The sequence below is a fragment of the Silurus aristotelis genome, assembly GCF_946808225.1.
Source record: "Silurus aristotelis genome assembly, chromosome: 10".
NCBI lineage: Eukaryota > Metazoa > Chordata > Actinopteri > Siluriformes > Siluridae > Silurus > Silurus aristotelis.
Window position 1 is genome coordinate 17349571 of NC_139583.1, and position 21281 is coordinate 17370851.

Below are 21281 nucleotides of genomic sequence, written 5' to 3' on the forward strand. Positions count from 1 at the left end.
TCTCAGCATCCCGGACCATCAGACCATCAGCAGCCACTGCATGCAAGCACGAGGGCAACCCTTGTGCTATGTTGTCTAAAGATTTGGAAAGATACGCAACAGGGCGAAATCTGTCACCATTTTCCTGGGCTTGAATCCCCGCAGCCGTACCACCATGTTCGTGCAAATAAAGGTGAAAATTATGAGCATAAAATTTAATATTTTAATAAAAATAATAAAAAAAACTTTATTATAAAAGAAAGTCAGATTGTTTTTCAAATCATTGTTTGTCATCACATTTTGCAATGAATATTTTCACTTTCAATGGTTATTAGTTAATAATGCTTCTGAATATGAAAAGTCATAATTTTACAATAACTGATTTGTCATATCATGTTTTTCATTTAATTTTTGCACTTTTTTTAAAGTTTTTATTAAATTTTTCCTTTGGATATACAAATTCCCATTTTACCAATTTATTTCATATTCTTATTAAAAAAAAAGTCTTATTTTTTCAATGCCCCTGCGTTGTTCATGCTCTGAACCACATGTAAAGTCTAGCCAATAGGCAAGCCTTGACGTCATAGACAGGCGTCGTCGCGTAAACCAGGAAGCTACAAGATGGCTGTGCGGTGGTAGCGACATTGGCTTCTGCTCGTTCAGATAAGCGCTTTGTGTGTTATCTGTGCAGTCATGAGCTTAAATGCAGGCAGAATTCCGTCTGCGTGTTTCCTGCTTGCCCCCTGCTTGCCCCGATTCATTTAGGGGGGGTGGGTGACGCCCCCTCCTTGAACTGCCACCTTAACGTGGTGGAGGGGTTTGAGTACCCGAATGACCCTAGGAGCTATGTTGTCCGGGGCTATATGCCCCGGACAACCCGATCCCTGGACACGGAAGCTAGCTCTAGGGACGTGGAATGTCACCTCACTGGCGGGGAAGGAGCCTGAGATGTTGAAAGGTTGAAAGGTAATAGTAATAGAAATAGTAATAGTAATAGTAATAGAAATAGTCTAGAAATAGTCGGGATCACCTCTATGCACGGCTTGGGCTCTGGAACCACACTCCTCGAGAGAGGATGGACTCTTCACCACTCTGGAGTTGCCCATGGTGAAAGGCGGTGGGCTGGTGTGGGTTTGCTTATAGCCCCCCAGCTCAGCCGCCATGTGTTGGAGTTTACCCCGGTGAATGAGAGGGTCGTTTCCCTGCGCCTATGGTTCGGGGATAGGTCTCTCACTGTCGTGTGTGCCTACAAGCCAAACGGCAGTATAGAGTACCCGGCCTTCTTGGGGTCTCTGGGAGGGGTCCTGGAAAGTGCTCCGACTGGGGACTCCGTCGTTCTACTGGGAGACTTCAATGCCCACGTGGACAGCGACAGTGACACCTGGAGGGGCGTGATTGGGAGGAACGACCCCCCTGATCTGAACCCGAGCGGTGTTCAGTTATTGGACTTCTGTGCTAGTTACAGTTTGTCCATAACGAACACCATGTTCAAGCATAAGGGTGTCAATCAGTACACGTGGCACCAGGACACCCTAGGCCGTAGGTCGATGATCGACTTTGTGGTCGTTTCATCTGACCTGCGGCCGTATGTCTTGGACACTCGGGTAAAGAGAGGGGCGGAGCTGTCAACTGATCACCACCTTGTGGTGAGTTGGATCCGATGGCGGGGGAGGAAGCTGGACAGACTTGGCAGACCCAAGCGTACTGTGAGGGTCTGCTGGGAACGTTTGGCCAAGTCTCCTGTCAGAGAGATCTTCAACCCCCACCTCCGGCGGAGCTTCGACCGGATCCCGAGGGAGGCTGGAGATATTGAGTCCGAGTGGACCATGTTCTCCACCTCCATTGTCGAAGCGGCTGCTCAGAGCTGTGGCTGTAAGGTCTCCGGTGGCTGTCGAGGTGGCAATCCCCGAACCCGGTGGTGGACACCGGAAGTAAGCAGAGGTGGCAAAAGTACACACATCTATTACTTAAGTAGAAGTACAGATACTCATGTTTTAAAATACTCGGGTAAAAGTTGAAGTACTGATTATACCTTTTTACTTAAGTGAAAGTAAAGAAGTCTTGGCTCTGACATGTACTTAAGAAAAAATTGGTAATTACTTCTACCTGTTTTAGCTGTTAACTGGACCTCACAGCATATTAATATTAGATAGATAGATAGATAGATAGATAGATAGATAGATAGATAGATAGATAGATAGATAGATAGATAGATAGATAGATAGATAGATAGATTGATTGATTGATTGATTGATTGATTGATTGCTTGAACTTTATTGTACAGGTACGCAGCAACAAAATGCAGTTTGGCATCTACCAGAAGTGCAAAAAGTAGCAATCGTGCAAATAGTGCAGATAAACATGTATCATAGACATTTTACAGATTTGAATGATGTATTGTTTTTATCTGTACGATCAATAAAGACAGTAATTTAAGTTTGTTTTGACATTATGAGGGAAAAACCCACCAAACGCCAACCAGAGGGATAATTGTGTAAAACATGGCGGATTTGGTGTTTGATATGAGACGGCGCAAAAGTTTACTGATTAAAATTATTTTTCGGTGAAGTTTATTTATTTATTTCATGTCTAAGTAAAGAAGGGACGTTGTGAATAAGTGTATGTTTTGCTGGAGGTTTTAATTTCGCCTTTTTTATATTTATTTATTTATATTTCTTTATAAAAATGGTAGAAACAGAAATGCGCGCTGAATTGATAGCGCGTTAATACAGTTTAGTGCCGTTTAAAATAATTTTAATTTTGACAGCCAAATATATATATATTAATACAAAATGAATTAAAAATGTTGTTACCTAATGAATGTATCCAGGCTCGAGATCCACATATAGAACACAAGCAGAGAAAATATGATGATGATCATGAATGTGTCTGATCTCAGTCATGTTTACATCACTGACTCCCTCTGTCTCATCCACGTTAACCCCAAACTTTTCACTGCCTTCTACCCTGCTCATTCTAGCTTCGCTTTATACACCAGCGGATTGAAAAAGACGCGCAGTAACAGGAAATCGGTTGTTCGGCTGAAATCGGCGCGCAGTGAAAAGAAAAATTTATATTTAACCAAATCAATGGATTAAAACTAAAGAAACGATTCAGTTTTGAAAATGTAAGAAGTAAAAAGTACAGATATTTGTGTAAAAATTTAATGAGTAAAAGTAAAAAGTTGTCTGAAAAATAAATAGTGGAGTAAAGTACTGATACCAAAAAAATCTACTTAAGTACAGTAACGAAGTATTTGTACTCCGTTACTTCCCACCTCTGGAAGTAAGGAGCCGTCAAGCTGAAGAAGGAGTCCTATCGGGCCTGGTTGGCTTGTGGGACTCCTGAGGCAGCCGACGGGTACCAGCAGGCCAAGCGAACTGCAGCCCGGGTGGTTGTGGAGGCAAAAACTCCTGGGAGGAGTTCGGTGAGGCCATGGAGAAGGACTATCGGCTGGCCTTGAAGAGATTCTGGCAAAACGTCCGGCGCCTCAGGAGAGGGGAGCAGTGCCCTACCAATGCTTTTTACAGTAGAGGTGGGGAGCTGTTAACCTCACCTGGGGAGGTCGTTGGACGGTGGAAGGAATACTTTGAGGATCTCCTCAATCCCGCCGTCACGTCTTCCATTGAGTAAGCAGAGGCTGAGGGCTCAGAGGTAGACTCGTCCATCACCCAAGCTGAAGTCACCGAGGTAGTCAAGAAACTCCTCGGTGGCAAGGCACCGTGGGGTGGATGAGATCCGCCCTGAGTACCTCAAGTCTCTGGATGTTGTGGGGCTGTCTTGGCTGACACGCCTCTGCAGCATCGCGTGGCGGTCGGGGACAGTGCCTCTGGGATGGCAGACCGGGGTGGTGGTCCCTCTTTTTAAGAAGGGGGACCGGAGGGTGTGTTCCAACTATAGGGGGATCACACTTCTCAGCCTCCCTGAGAAAGTCTATGCCAGGGTACTGGAGAGGAGAATACGGCCGATAGTGGAACTTCGGATTCAGGAGGAACAGTGTGGTTTTCGTCCAGGCCGTGGAACACTGGACCAGCTCTATACCCTCTACAGGCTGCTGGAGGGTTCATGGGAGTTTGCCCAACCAGTCCACAAGTGTTTTGTGGATTTGGAGAAGGCATTCGACTGTGTCCCTCGCGGCGGCCTGTGGAGGGTGCGCCGGGAGTATGGGGTCCGGGGTTCTTTACTAAGGGCTGTCCGGTCCCTGTACGACCGAAGCAGGAGCTTGGTTCGCATTGCCGGCAGTAAGTCAGACTTGTTCCCGGTGCATGTTGGACTCCGGCAGGGCTGCCCTTTGTCACCGGTTCTGTTCATAATTTTTATGGACAGAATTTCTAAGCGCAGCCAGGGGCCGGAGGGTGTCCGGTTTGGTGACAACGCGGTTTTGTCTCTGCTGTTTGCAGATGATGTTGTCGTGTTGCCTTTATCAAACCAAGACCTTCGGCAGTCACTGGGACGGTTTGCAGCCGAGTGTGAAGCGGCTCGGATGAGAATCAGCACCTCCAAATCCGAGGCCATGGTCCTCAGTCGGAAAAGGGTGGCTTGCCCACTTCAGGTTGGTGGAGAGTTCCTGCCTCAAGTGGAGGAGTTTAAGTATCTTGGGGTTTTGTTCACGAGTGAGGGAAGGATGGAACGGGAGTTTGACAGACGGATTGGTGCAGCTTCTGCAGTAATGCGGTCGATGTACCGGACTGTCATGGTGAAGAAAGAGCTGAGCCGCAAGGCGAAACTCTTAATTTACCGGTCAATCTACGTTCCTACTCTCACCTATGGTCATGAGCTCTGGGTCATGACCGAAAGGACAAGATCCCGGATACAGGCGGCCGAAATGTGCTTTCTCCGCAGGGTGGCTGGGCGATCCCTTAGAGATAGGGTGAGAAGCTCGGTCACTCAGGAGGAGCTCAGAGTAGAGCCGTTGCTCCTCCACATCGAGATGGGTCAGCTGAGGTGGCTCGGGCATCTGTTCCGGATGCCTCCTGGAAGCCTTCCCGGGAAGGTGTTCCGGGCGCATCCCACTGGGAGGAGACCCCGGGGAAGACCTAGGACACGCTGGACTATGTCTCCCGGCTGGCCTGGGAACGCCTCGGTGTCCCTCCAGAAGAGCTGGAAGAAGTGTCTAGGGAGAGGGAAGTCTGGGCATCTCTGCTCAGACTACTGCCCCCGCGACCCGGCCCCGGATAAGCGGGAGAAGATGAGATGAGATGAGATGAGATGGGTGACACGCAGCCGATGTGTTGTTTGTGTTGCATGCTGAAATAAATGATGTTCCAGACGTGCATGATTTGATGAGTTCGTTTATTATATCTTAATTTTTCTCTCTGCTTACAAATGGAAGCGCTAATTCCAAGCTTTTTCACACACCAAAAACTCTCCGCTTTTTTTTTCATTAACTCTTTGTTTTCAGTCCTCGCTTGCACTTTTTTTTCCCTACTAGAGCCCCCTACAGTTAGATTGCTAGCACAACATGCCTTCTTGAGCATTCATCATAGCAGTTTGAGCAGTTTCATGCATTTACACAAACATTTCTCCAAACCTGACTTTATGTATTAAACCCATCATAAATCCAAAACAACCATCAAAATGAACTACATATTGTAAAACAAAAAAACATCTGGGGGGGTTATTATTTTCCTTCAAAAACAGAAACATCACATTACATAAGCCCCACACTTTCCCCTCCAAAATGAATGTCGACTCGACATACCCTAGTTCCCAGTAACAATGTGTTAACATTAGAGCAAGATAGCACACAAGGAAGTCAGTTACTATACTCAATTTGTCTAATTTGCTAATTTGTCTTGCACCTGCCTTAGTATGACATCTATCTCCCATTTAATGTCATCCGCTGGCGTAGACACCACTGGCCACATGATGTCTTGAGGATTACCTCTTCATTAGACGGGTCACGCATCAAGTACTGAGGGTTTTTCACCTGCAACATGCTCTATGCTCTATATACCGACTCACATATAGCTTTTTGCATGTTTCATAAAATTTTAGCAGTCTATGTGTCAATGTCTGTTCACTGGTACTTTATGTGCATTAACTAAAATATAAGTCTATAACGCTTTCTCCATGAACTGTTTCTTACTGAAGAACAATTAACTGTACTAATAATACTTCACACAACTATGAAATTAAATAACTCTCTGTGTAATAGAAGGTTTGCCTGATGAATCATATGTAAATATCATGGGTGGATGTCTTTTTCTGAAAGGATACTTTCTCTGTGACAGATGAGTTACAGTTGGGCTATCGTCGTCTACCTTGTCTGATGACGTCTCTTCTCCCGATTCTGCCATCTCATTTTCATCCCCCATTACATCTGCAACTTTTCCTGAGTTTCTTTTCCCTTCATCATAACATAAATTTGATCCTCCCAATAAGAACAGAGTTTTCCCGGCCCACCTCTTTCTCCACAATTTCTCACCAGTACTCTGCTTCCGGGCTGGAGATCTGCTCCATATATTTTCTTATCATAGCCGTTCTTCGCTCTACTCTGTTCTTTCTGGACCGTTCTTGATGCCAATTCATACGCTTCCTCCATGCGTTTTTTCCACTTGGCGACATAATCATTGTGTGAAGTTCCACATTCTCCTGGCTTCCGGCCAAACATTAAATCAATTGGCAGCCTTGGGTTTCTCCCATACAGAAGGTAGTATGGAGCATACTCAGTTACTTCACTTCGTGTGCAGTTATATGCATGGACTACCTTGTTTAAGGAGCTCTTCCAATCAGACTTCGCTTGACTCGGCAGGGATCTGAGCATTGACAGCAATGTTCGATTGAACCTTTCCACCTGTCCATTTCCAGCAGGGTGGTAATGGGGTTGTGTGGGAGTGTTGGATACCACAAAATTCCTTCATCTGGGCGAACAACTTGTTCTCAAATTCCTTCCCCTGATCATGGTGAAGTTTGGTGGGAAATCTGTGCCTGGGAACAAAATCGCCAAAGATCTTTTCTGCTGCAGTTTTTGCTGACTTATTTCTACAGGCATATGCTTGGGCATAGAGTGTGAAGTGATCCATTAACACCAGGATGTATTCGTAGCCACCCTTACAGCCCTCTAAATGCAGAAAATCTACTGACACCAGTTTAAAAGGGTAAGTAGTTACTATATTTACCAATGGTGCTCTCGTCATCTTGTTTGGACGTTTCCGTTTCAAACAGCTACACACTTTGGTAACGTAATGTTCCACATAACCCTGCATGCGAGGCTAATAAAATCTTTCTCGGATGAGACTCAGTGTGCGCTCCACCCCTTGGTGTCCCATTTTTTCATGAAGCTCCTCAAGGCACAAACTGGAGGTATTTGCTAGGCAGCACTATCTGAGTTCGCCCTGCTGATTGCCTACATAGTATTCCTTCCTTGTCCAGGTATAACTTGCTTCTCTGTCTGTACAGTACAGTCATCTCATTGCCACGATCTCGTCTCATCAACTTTGGCCAGTGGTCTGCCATCGCATACTCTCGTACCCTTTTTAGCACTGGATCTTTTTCTTGGGCCTCTTTCAGTTCCTCAGTTGTCACTTTAGCCATCTGTTTTTCCCCTTGTTCCTGCTCTACTAAAGAACAAACCACAAAGGAGGTGGCGTAATATAGGTATTCACGGAATCACTCACAAATGGCCCATTTCAGTGCCAGGAATTCCAGTTTCCCAGAGTGTAAATGATAATTCTTTTCTGGAGTCGTAAGTGTCCGTGACCCATAGCCAATGACTACCAGTTTGCCTTGCTGCCTTTGATACAGTACAGCATCAAGTCCATCTTGTGACGCATCAAAATGCAATACAAAGGGCTGTTCAAACTCAGGGTAACCTAAGATTGGAGGGTTCAGCAAGAACTCAAGAAGTTGACTGAGGACATTTTGGTGGTGTTCTGTCCATGATATCGGCTGACTGGCATGAAGTTGAGCTGTTCTTCGCCCCTTTCCTCCTTCCTTCTTACTCCCATGACTTTTACGACTTGCTCTATTTTCTGGAAGCTTTTTCACTGACAAAAGTTCATACAGAGGTTTGGCAATCTGAGAGAATCCAGGAATATATGTGCGGTAGTAGGACAGAAACCCCAGCAGTTGTCTTAGGTCACCCACAGTTTTAGGTTTACGGTCCCTTAGTGCTTGCACAGGTGCAATCTCTTTGGAGTCCATCGTGTAGCCCCCTTTCGAAACTATTTTTCCCAAGAACTTAACCTCAGACTTAAAAAGCTCGCACTTTTTAGCTGTAAGCTTTACCCCATGACTCTGGTAACGGCGTAGTACTTCTCTGACATCATTGAGATGCTCCTTGAATGTCTTACTGTGTACAAGGTTATCATCTAAGTATGGAAGACAGGTGTTGTTTCTGAGTCCCAGCAAACATTCCTCCATAATGCGCTTTTTTTCCCTACTAGAGCCCCCTACAGTTAGATTGCTAGCACAACATGCCTTCTTGAGCATTCATCACAGCAGTTTATGCAGTTTCATGCATTTACACAAACATTTCTCCAAACCAGACTTTATGCATTAAACCCATCATAAATCCAAAACACAACCATCAAAATGAACTACATATTGTAAAACAAAAAAACATCTGGGGGGGGGGGGGGGGGGGTTATTATTTTCCTTAAAAAACAGAAACATCACATTACATAAGCCCCACATTTGCTTAGTTAAGGAGCGTGCTTAGTAGGCTCTCGAGGGTATCGGTTGTTTGCATTTTAGCCGTGTGGCTATGCGCTCCCTGAGGCGAGCCGAGCTCCCGTTCCCCGGGGATTGCGCTCGTTTGGAAACGGTTCTTTTCCCGGTGTGTGTGACGCGGTGCTCCGTATTTCTTCCTCCGAGGTGGGAGAAATTTCGGAAAATTCGGGGAAGCATGCCTTCCAGCATGCCTGCAGCCATAAAAAAAAATATGAATAAAAAAAAAGATTTTCCAATCATCGTTTGTCATATCACGTTTTGCGTTGAATTTGTGCATTTTCAACGGTTCGTAGTTAAATGATGCTTATGAATATGAAGTCATATTTTTTACAATTAATTAAAAAAACTTGTCATACCATTCCAAGTCACTTACATATTGCACTTTTTAATGGTTATTTATTAAATCATGCTTATAAATAGGAAAATTTATAATTTAACAAGAACAATTAAATATTTAATTAAAAAGCCATAAAAGCCATTAATAACAATTAAATTATATTCAATAAAAGCCATATTTTTGTCAAAACATGATATTTTTTGTTTTAACAAAAAATACAAATGCTGATTTCTTTTGACAAAAATATTTGTCATTTATTTGATTAATGTGTAAAAACCACTTTCTCTTCGTCCTAGAAGCCTGAGACTTGCAGAATCGCTTTTTTCAACGGCTAAGAAACTCATTCTTGACAGCATGTATAAGACTTTGCTGTTGTTTAGTTTTTTTTATTAAATATGACTTTTTAACCTATTTTTATTGATTTATTGCAGTTTTTGACGTTTTTTATAAAATTATGAATATGAAAATTTACATTTTATATATTTTATAATTTATACAACTATAATATTTGTGTAAAAATATAATATTTCGGTCAGAAAAAGTTTTATCTCATCATAAACATATAAACAGATCACGGGAAAATGCATGCTGTTTGTGCAGAAACACTTGTTTCGTTTTTGATTAATTATGACTTTCTAACCCATTTTCATTCACTTTTTGCAGTTTTCAACAGTTTTATGAAATTGTGATTATGAATATGAAAATTTATATTTTTGAAATAACTATACATTAAAACCCTGTTGTACGAGCAACCTATAGTACGAGCAAACGGAGATACGAGCAAACTCGCTCGCAAAATTTTACCCTGTTTCACGAGCAAATTTCGAAGGCACGAGCAAACCCACGCTGCCGGTTCCCGGTTTTCGGCGGAGGGTCGCATCAGTCGCTTAGTTGATGATGCATTACTCGGTCGCTCTCGTTGTTTCGTTCAGCCAAAACTTAACTTTTTTTTAGTTTTATATTTTTATTCACTAGAAATCTTGACAAATGTCTCCCAAGAAAATCAGTGATGGTGCTGTTGAAAAGAAAGTAAATAGAATTACCATGGAAACCTAGGAGGTTACGAGCGTAGTGCGCGGCTCACACTCGCAATCAACCACAACCACATGAGTATGTGTTAATTTATGTTTACATTACAGTAATTTGCGGTGTATTTGTTTGTTAAAATAGGCTACAAATACTTTTTAAGTGCAGAAATAAGCAATCGAATGAGGTCTCGTAACGGATTAAATCACTTTTTCATTCATTCTAATGGGGAAAATCAGTTCTAACTTACGAGCAAATGGACCTAGGAGCAAAGAACGAATTATGCTTGAACAACGAGGTTTTACTGTAATATTTGTGAAAAATATCATATTTTTTGTCAAAATGTTTTGTTATCATATCATCGTGCATGCTGTTTGTGCAAAAACACTTGGCTCAAAAAAACGCTTTCTATTCGTCTTAGAAACCTTGAGACTTGCGGAATCCCATTTTCAGCGGCTAAGAAACTCATTCTTGACCGCACGTAGAATGCTTTGTTGCTGTTATTGCAATTTTTAGCGTTTGTTTTATATATAAAAATACTAGGTTTATGAATGATAAATAAATAACTGTCAAAACTCAGTTTTATGTATGAAAAAATATATTTAATTTAATTTGCAATATTTAATGATTTTCAATTAAATTATTCTTCTAAATATCAAAATTCATGTTTTAAAAATCTTTTTTTGAAAAATTCTTATTTGTCAGTTAGTTTATTTTTTTATTTTCTTTTATCTAATATCTGTTAAGTTTATTCTTAAAATGCTTATGAATTTTTTTTTTTATTAAAAAATGCATATTTTTGTCCAACCATAATTTGACACCTTTTTTGTTTACTTATCGCAGATTTGAACGGTTTTTAATTAAAATTTGCTTATGAATATGAAAATTCGTATTTTCCCAATGATAATCATATTCTAATAAAAAAAAAGACATTGTTTTCAAACCACCATTTGTCATGTAACATTTTTCGTTTACGTCTTGCACTTTTTTAATGTTTTTGACATTAAATTATGCTTATAAATCTGAAAATATTTTCATATTTTCACAACAAATTCTTTTATGATAAAGGTTAACTTATTTTTTTATGAAATTATGAATATGAAATGTAATATAAATTTTTTTAATAAAAAAATACTTCATTCACTTATAGGACTTTTTAAAAGGTATTCCAATATCATATGTTTTATATTTTCACAATTACTAATATTTTTATAGTAAAGGTAAACGTGTTTTTTTTATGAAATTATGATTATGAATAGGAAATTATATATTTTAATAAAAACATTACATCTTATATAAAAAAATTAATTACTTTCAAACCATTGTTTGTCATATCACGTTTTGTGTTGAATTTTTGCACATTTAATGGTTTTTAGTAAATGATTCTAATACTCATATTTTTCACAATAAATTTTACAAACTTGATTTGGAATATCGCGTTATTTTATTGAATTATTACAATTTTATAACAGTTTTATATAAAATTATTCCTTTGTATATAAATTCATATTTTACCAATTTATTTCATATTTATATGAAAATAGTTATATTTTTGGCAAACATGGCTGCCATGAAAATATGCTTCTGTATATGAAAATTTATATTTTACTAATTAATTGCTTATTTATGTAAACCTTCATAATTTTGTAAAAAAAATGGTTTGTCATGTGGAAGTTTTTTGTTCGTGTATTACACTTTTTAATGGTTTTTAATGAAATTATGCTAATTAATATTAGGGATGCACCGAATTTTCGGCCACCGAAAATTTTCGGCCGAAAATGGCCCAAAAGTGCATTTTGTTTGTTGTGATGATGCAAACAGAAACCGCTGCCTGCACGTGCTTGTCTGCGGTGTGGATGTATTTCAGTATATCTGAGAAAGCCCCACGGATAGCAATTTGCAAAACATGTAATGCCGAAATTTCAAAAGGGGGTGCGTCTGCAAAAACTTTCTCCACGTCGGGTTTAATTTATTACCTGAAATCTAAACATGCGATCGCTATACTGAATATGAGAGGAACGCGGCACAGAAAAGCAAAACCCCTCCGAGCATGCGCACTCCATCTGTGGTGGACGTGTTTAAAAAGGCAGGAAGTTTCCCAGTGATAGTGTTGTATCTTTAAACAGTTGCACTTGTTCTGAATGCACTATGTTTTTATAAAAGAACACATTTAATTTTACAACCTTTCAGCAGGCCAGAGGGCCTGTACATTATTATTTAATGTACACATGAGTGCATTTAGGTTAAACAATTAGGTTTGAATTTAAATTTATTTTATCCTGTGCATTGTTGCAATGTGCTATAAATAAAAAATTTCATAATTTGTAATTGATTTATTTTTTGAAACAAAAATTGAAATGCCTTGATTTTAGTAAGGTTAGTACACAGTCATAGCCATAAATGCAATGGTAATAATAATTGGCATAATTTCTTTCGGTGTTTCGGTTTTCGGTTTTCGGCCTTGCTTTCCTCCTTTTCGGTTTTCGGTTTCGGCCAAGAATTTTCATTTCGGTGCATCCCTAATATATATAAAATTCATATTTTCTCAAACTTTATGAAATTTTGGATATGAATATGAAATGTTATATTTTAATAAAAACAATAATTTTTTTATAAAAGAAAGTCAGATTTGTTTCAAGCCATTGTCATATAAATTTTTGCAATGAATATTTGCACTTTCAACAGTTTTTAGTTAGATGATGCTTATGAATATGAAAAGTCATAATTTCACAATAACTTGTAAAAATTTTATTTGTCATAGCACATTTTCTCTTTAAATGTTTGCAATTTTCTCTTTAAATTGTTTTTTATAAAGTTTTTCATGACATTATTCCTTTCAATGTGAAAATTAATATTTTAGTCATTTATGTCAAAACATGGTATTACATAATTTTTTTCATTCACATTACACAACAATTTATTTGTGAAATTATGAATGTGAATATAAACATTCATATTTAAACATTGGAAAGAAAGCCTGACCTAAAGCTGTTTCTTGTTTGGATAAGAAGACATACTAGCCGGAGATGTGTAAGCCCAGATAAAGACTATCTGCATACCCTACCTACTAACAACGTAAATATTCTATAGACACTGAACAAACAAAGAAAATGTGTGAACCGGTGTGAAAAATGTGTGAGCGTTAAGTTTGTAATCTTGCATACCAGTGTAGATTTATTTATTGGCAGAGACTCAAAGCATTTTTGTACATCGCTCTGGATAAGGGCATCTGCTAAATGCTGCAAATGTAAATGTAAATGAGAACCATCTTAACACTAACAATGGCCACTTTAAATCGTTTATGATTTAGCGTCACACACCAATAAAATAGGATGTTAATTTTATTCCATCCCTACATGCATATAATCCTTTATCAGTACAACTCCATTCAAGGCCTTTTTGGCCTGTCTTACCATCATCATCTAACATGGCAACATACAAAGTACAATTCCAACAATTAATGCAAGAATCCAGACAGACAGACAGACAGACAGACAGACAGACAGACAGACAGACAGACAGACAGACAGACAGATAGATAGATAGATAGATAGATAGATAGATAGATAGATAGATAGATAGATAGATGATAGATTTGTAATTTCCTCCTACTTAAGATTTTACTTTGATTATATGGATTATATGTGCATGAATGCTGCTTGATTATAGTTAAAGCATGTTGCCTGCAAGTTGCTCGGTGCATTGGCTGCAATGCCCATATTATATTATGATTATTAACTTTTCACCCCTTCTTCCATTAGCTTCTCCTACGAGGCATACCAACGGCCTTTGTGTGGTGCATGTGGCCGCCGCCACTACCTACTGGCCATGGCACATACTCGCCTTTTGGGATGACTTGTTGGACCGTGTGTGCATCCCTCCTTGCCTTCCGCTGTTCATACCCAGGATGCTTCTACCCAAACTGAGACTGAACTACTGTTTGAGCCTTTTTTCTCCGGCTCTCCTCTCTCTAATTATTCTCCAACCACTCCCCTGTCTCCTGGAGATGAACCTGGTCCTTCCTATTCCTCAGGACCTGACACCGTTGTTCTCTCACCGTGAACTTTTTCTTCCCCAGCAAGTCGTTTTTATCTTTACTTCCTTATTTAGGCTCTAACTTCGTCCACCAGATTCAACTGCTCTTTTAGCCTTTAAAATATAAGTGTGACGTATATGCACGATTAAGGATGGTGATGATATAATGTATGCTGCACTTTTGTGTATATCTTTAACTAATTTTGCCTCTTTAAGCCTGATTTGATTTTTATGAACTCTCTTCATACACCGAGTTCTCTGCGAAGCTGAGTATTATACTATATTAATGCTAAGTAATGGTTATATGTATTAAGCTTGGATTTAAACTAATATAAGCAATGTTATATGTTGAGAAATTATATTGTTTTTGCTTGTAGTCGTCCACCATCACTTCCAGGTTACCTAAGGAAGAAATGCCAGTGCGTCGCCTGACCCATGGGGTCGGGAAAGGATGGCCCATTAGAATTTCACAAGGTGACAGTTTAGTAGTTGAAGTCATTCTCATTTCTCTGAGTACTGCCGGGAGAACAACAGTCCAATTTCGGCCTGTTTCAATACAGGCTTTAGTAACACGTTCCTTAATGGTTCTGTTCGTTCTCTATACCACTCCAGCTGACTGTGGGTGATAGGGAATATTAAAATGGCAATCAATCGCTTAGCTTTTAGCCAAAAGTTGTGTTACCTTAGAAGCAAAAGTTGTACTGTTACATTTTCTACTATCACTTTCAATCACACTAGGAATACCAAACCTAAAGATGATCTTTAAAGATGATTAATATTTTTACAACTGTTTTAGCGTTCTCTGTCATGCATGCAAATGCTTCTGGCCACTTACTGAAACGGGTTTCTCAAATTTCCTACTGGTGGCATATGTGTGATCTCGATCTGTAGGTGTTGGAAAGGTGCTTCAGGTCAATGTATGTTAGTTTTGGCACAAGTCAAACATGAATCTAACACTAGCTTGGTTGTTTTAGCTACATCAGCAATAGAGTATGATGAGTTTATAGCCTGTGTGACTTTAGCTATGGTAATGTGTGACACCCCATGGTAATGCTTCACCAACACTATTAAAGCTAGATTAGGCATAGCAATTTTACCATCTATATCTCTAATGATACCAGCAGAATATGATTTACATTTTTTAGAAGCCCAATACTTTATGTCCTCCTCAGTAGGCTGACCCCGATGTATTTGTTAGGTCAATATCTGGTATATTGGAGATGTGTCATCATCGGGATCTCAGGATTTGTATGTACTGTGTCCAAACCTACTGGTTCTTTTGCTGCTTCCTTAGCTACTTTAAACCAAAACCAATAAAGTCTAGCAGATTGCGAAGCATTACTACAGCTGAATGCAGCTGAGAAGAAGGCTTAATTGTTACATTTTCTTTTGCCAAGTGCCTGATTTCATATCTACGTCGTGCTGTCATATCTTTTGTGTTGAGGTTATGTAAAATAGCTGTTACCTGATGTGAGGTGTACAGTATCAAAGGATGTGACAGCACTGTATCCTTAGCATCCCGGACCATCAGACCATCAGCAGCCACTGCACGTAAGCATGAGGGCAACCCTTGTGCTATGTTGTCTAAATATTTAAAACATGGGTGTCAAACTCAGGCCCGTGTGTAAGTATATTTGGCCCGCGAGATAATATAAAATATGTATTAGCGCTGGCCCGCCAGTATATAGTGCATACACCGCTCATACTACAAATCCCAGAATGCTTTGTTAGTGCATCGGTGCATCATTCGAGACCACTGAAAAACTCTGCGTACTCAGCGCTGAATTTACCCGCCGATTTGCCGACTTTGAAGCCCAGAAATGTAGAATTAAACTACTCAGTAATCCGTTTGTGGTTGACGTGGAAAGTGCACCAACCAACCTCCAAATGGAGCTGATTAAACTACAATGTAAAGACAGGCTTAAGTCAAAGTACGACTCTTTATGTTTGCTGCACAGTTTCCTCCCCGACACACTGCTCCAACTCCGTGCCCAAACTGCTCAAATGCTCTCTATGTTCTGCAGCACATATCTGTGTGTGTAACTGTTCTCTTTGATGAAGATGAACAAAAAACCACTCAGGAGTCTCACTGATGAACACCTTCACTCAATCCTGAGGATTTCCTCAGCTCACAGCCTAACCCCAGACATTGATGCACATTGGCTAGAACCAATGTGTTTATAATAATAAACTTTGGTTGTTCCAGATTCAATGTTTTATGCAAAACTAAAGTTTGTTTCCATATAAAAAGGTTCAACATTACACATCTGGAGAGACGGAAAACATACACAATTGCAGTCAATTTTTCAATAAATATTGAGTTTGGCCCGCGACTTCTTCCCAGTTTTTAATTTTGGCCCACTGTGAATTTGAATTTGACACCCCTGATTTAGAAAGATACGCAACAGGGCGAAATCTGTCACCATGTTCCTGGGCTTGAATCTCCGCAGCCATACCACCACGTTTGTGCAAATAAAGGTGAAAATTATGAGTATAAAATGTAATATTTTTATAAACATGATCTATCATGAAACCTTTATCGTGCATTGATTGCACATTTTTGGTTATGAGTGTAAAATGTAATATTTTAATAAAAACACAATTTTTTATAAAAGAACGTCAGATTTCTTTCAAACCATTGTTTCTCATCACGTTTTGCGTAGATTTTTTGCACTTTTACCGTTTTTTAGTTAAATGATGCTTATGAATATGAAAATTAAAATTTTCACAATAACTCATATTTTTATTAAAGGATTTTTTTAAACCATTGTTTGTCCATGTTTTGCGTAGATTTTTTGCACTTTCAAATGGTTTTTAGTTAATTGATGCTAATGAATATGAAGTCATATTTTTCACCATAAATGTATAAAACTTGATTTTTCATGTTTTTTATTGAATTATTATAATTTTTTTTTTTGCAGTTTCTCGTAAAATTTTTCCTTGTATATAAAAACTCCTATTTTACCTAATTTTTTTTATATTCATTTAAAAAAAAATCATTTGTGCAAAACATATTTTTCACAATAAACTTTGATTAAAAAAGTGATGAAAAAACTTGATTTGTCATGTCATGTTTTTTAATTGGATTATTACACCTTTTTTTTTTTTTTTTTTAATACAGCTTTTTATAAAATTTTTCCTTTGGATATACAAATTCCCATTTTACCAATTTATTTCATATTCATTTGAAAAAAATCTTATTTTTGCCAAACATTATCATGAAACATTTTTTGTTCACTTATTGCACTTTTTTCACGGTTTTCGATGAAAATATGATTCTGTATATGAAAATGTATATTTTACAAATTAATTTAATATTTATGTAAAACGTCATAATTTTGTCAAACCATGGTTTGTGAAGTCAAAGTTCTTCAATTATGTATTGCACTTTTTAATGGCTTCCCGTGGGCTCACCACCTGCAAGAGGGACCGTAAGGGACGGTGCTGTGAGGATTGGGCAGCAGTCGAAGGCGGGGGTCTGCTTAGACTGCTACCCCCGCGACCCGAATTACGGATAAGCGGGAGAAAATGACATGACATGACATGACTTTTTAATGGTTTTAAATGAAATAATGTTTATGAATATAAAAAATGTATGTTTTCACAAACTCATATTTTGATAAAAGTTAACATTCTTTTTTAATAAAATTATGATTATGAATATGAAATGTTTTGTAAAAGAAAGTCAGATTTGTTTCAAACCATTTTTTGTCATAACAGTTTTTGTGATGAAAATTTGCACTTTTTAATGTTTTTTTGTTAAATGATGCTTATGAATATGAAGTCATAAATTTTCCTAATAATTTCATATTTATAAGAGAAAAGTAATTTTTATGTCAAAACATGGTATATCATGAAACCCTTTTCGTTCCTTGATTGCACTTTTAACGATTCTTAGTGAAATGATGCTTATGAATATGTAAATTCATATTTTCACAATAACTTGTAAAAACTTGGTCATTTCACGTTTTTCATTAAATTATTTTTATGAATATGAGAATTTATATCTGACTAATTAATTATTTTTTTTTTAAATATATATTTTTTTGCTCAAACCATCGTTTTTCATGTTTTTTCATTTTACTAATTAATTGCATATTTATGTAAAACGTCAGAATTTTGTCAAAAAATGGTTTGCCGTGAAAGTTTTTCATTTACATATTACACTTTTTAATGGTTTTTGATGAAATTATGCTAATGAATAAGAATGTATATTTTCACAATAAAAACAAAACAAAAAAAGTTAATGTTTTTTTGTGTAATTATGGTAATTATTTTAAAATGTAATATTTGAAAAAAAAAAAAAAAGTTTTTTATAAAAGAAAGTCAGATTTGTTTCAACCCATTGTTTGTCATATCAGTTTTTGCTATGTATATTTGCACTTTTTTTTAAAGAAAATATGCTCATGAATATGAAGCATCATTTCAAATGTAACTTTTAAATACTTGATTTGTCATTTCACATTTTTCATTGAATTTTTTCACTTTAACATTTTATCATGAAATTATTCTGGTGAATATGAAAATGTATAATTTTTATATTTTTATTTAAAAAAAGGTATTTTTCTCAGATCATGTTTTGTGTGCATATTGCACTTTTTAACATTTTTACATTAAATGATGCTTATAAATATGAAAATTAATATTTTCACAATATCACATTTTCATTTTCATTTTCACAAAATGTCATTTTTGTCAAACATGATTTGTATGGTCACTTTTTTTTCCTTAATGCCACTTTTTAACATACATTGAACATATAATTCTGAATATGAAAATTCATATTTTCATAATGACTATCATATTTTGTTATGCAAAATGTCATTTTTATCAAACCATGGTTTCTCATTTAAATGTTTTTTGTTCACGGATTGCACTTTTTAATCTTTTTTCATTTAATTAAGCTTATGAATAAGAATATTTTTATGAAAAACGTTTTGTCATGTCACTTTTTTGTGCACTTATTGAACTTTTTTCCTAGTTTTTAAAGAAATTATTTTAATGTATCTAAAAATTCATATATTTTCACAATAAAATTTTTTATGATAAAGGTTAACGGTTTTTATTTATGAACATGAAATGTAATATTTAAATAAAAACAAGCAATTTTGTATTTAAACAATTTTTTTTCCAAGCATTTTCATTACATTTTGCATCGATTTTTTGCACGTTTAGGTTTTTACTTAAATGTTTATGAAAATTCATATATTCACAATTACTCATATTTTTATGAAAATGTTCACAATTTCTTTAATGAACTTTAATAACCCTAGCCCTAACCCTCTAACCCTAACCTTAACCTAAATTCTAACCCTAACCCTCGAACCCAAACCCTAACCCTCTAACCCTAACCTATAACCTAAATTCTAACCCTAACCCTCGAATCCTAACCCTAACCTTAACCTAAATTCTAACCCTAAACTTTAAACCCTAACTCTAACCCTAACCGTAACCCTATCCCTGACCCTAACCCTAAGCCTACCTATAACCCTCTAACCCTAACCCTATAACCCTGAACCTAACCCGAACCCTAACCCTAAACCCTATCCCTAACCCTACACTAACCGTAACCCTAACCCTAAGACTAACCCTAAACTTTAAACCCTAACCCTAAACCCTATCCCTAAACCCTATCCCTAACCCAGGCCCAACCATAACCTTAACCCTCTAACCCTAACCATAACCTTAACGCAGACCCTAACCATAACCTTAACGCAGACCCTAACCCTTAACCTAACCCCAAACCATATCACTCTACCAAACCCCAACCCTAAACAAAACCGAACCCTTACTCCAACCCTAACACTAACTCTAAACCCTAACCCTCTAACCCTAACTCTCTAACCCTAACTCTATCCCTAATCCTAACCCTCTAACCCTAACCCTACACTCTAACCCTAATCTCTCTCCCTAACCTTAAACCTAAACCTAAACCCCAACCCTAACCCTGACCCTAATCTCTCTCCCAAACCCCAAATGGATGAATTGCATAACTTACATAGCCCAAGAATGCTCCAGAGATGTTTTCTTTAATGCTTTCTGTTAATACCTCAGTCGGAATTCCAGATAGCACTCCTTTTAACCAATTTTTCTTTACTGGAATTGAACATGTGACTTTTTCCCCTTAATAGTCTTTAGCCTAAGTGCCTTTTTAGGCTGCTTGTTGTCATTGCAAAACAAATACAATGTTGCGTCTCCCGATGTTTTCTTGCAGTCCTATTTCTTAATTTATTGCTTTTGTTAACTTTAATGGGTTTATTGCAGATATATTTTCAGAATTAAATTTCTCCTTATTTGTTGACTTCCTTTTTTTTTTAAAAAGAGTCTGAAACCCAGTGGTGGGCTGTCAGGGACAGCAAGGCCTTCTCTGCTGGCCTAAACACTATCAGAAGCACTGACCTACATTTACAACCTAAATTCTAATATTTGTTCCAAGAAATTGTATTAATTTATCAAATCAAATCAAATCAAATCAAATTTTATTCATCACATACACATACATACAGGGTACGACATGTAGTGAAATGTTTTGTACGATGGTCCGGCATGAGGGAATAGGATGGGGGAAAGAAAAGGAGGCAGATAAATAACTATAAGGTATGAGAAAAACTATTAAAATAAAATAAAATAAATAAATAAAATAAAGTAAAAGAATATAGGTATAAAGATATATAGATATATAGATATATATATATAAAAGGATAATGTATGAGCAGATATACATATAAACAGTAACAATGTGTAGTGAAAAATGTAAACAAAATAAAAATAAAAATGTAAACAATATGTAAACAATAGGCAATCTATGTCCATAAAGTGTCCGTGTGCGGTATGGTGTGGTGTAAAGGTCCGTAAAGTGTCCATGTGGTATGAATAAAATAAAAAGTGCACTGTGCTGTGCAAGTCCAGAGTTTAAAGTGTCGTGGTGCGAACGGTGAGATATGTTTTTAAAGTGACGTGGTGCGAAGGTGAATATATGTACAGTGAAGTGTGATGATGATGGTGGAGAGAGTGGGCCAGTTCTAAATCCTGGGTGTTTCCTGGTTTAAACACCGGATGGCCTGCGGGAAGAAGCTCCTCCTCATTCTCTCTGTGTTCGCTTTCAGGGAGCGGAAGCGTTTTCCTGAACGCAACAGAGAAAAGAGTCCATTGTTGGGATGGCTGAGGTCCTTCATAATCTTCCTGGCTCTGGTCCTGCACCGCGTGCTATAGATGTCCTGCAGGTTAGGGA

At 37.7% G+C, this 21281-nt stretch overlaps 1 protein-coding gene and 1 long non-coding RNA gene across 3 annotated transcripts in view; both read right to left on the minus strand.

Moving 5' to 3' along the window:
- The window catches only part of LOC310732306 (uncharacterized protein), a 1052581-nt gene that overhangs the window by 1028646 nt on the left and 2654 nt on the right, over positions 1-21281 (minus strand). For both annotated transcript variants that reach the window (XM_083552690.1, XM_083552689.1), the window contains exon 2: positions 20833-21232. In XM_083552690.1, coding sequence (XP_083408816.1) covers positions 21073-21232 — 160 coding nt within the window. In that variant the 3' untranslated portion in view covers positions 20833-21072. The remainder of the gene's footprint in view (positions 1-20832; positions 21233-21281) is intronic.
- LOC310732357 overlaps positions 1-21281 on the minus strand; it is a 78279-nt gene that overhangs the window by 31125 nt on the left and 25873 nt on the right. The window lies entirely within an intron of this gene.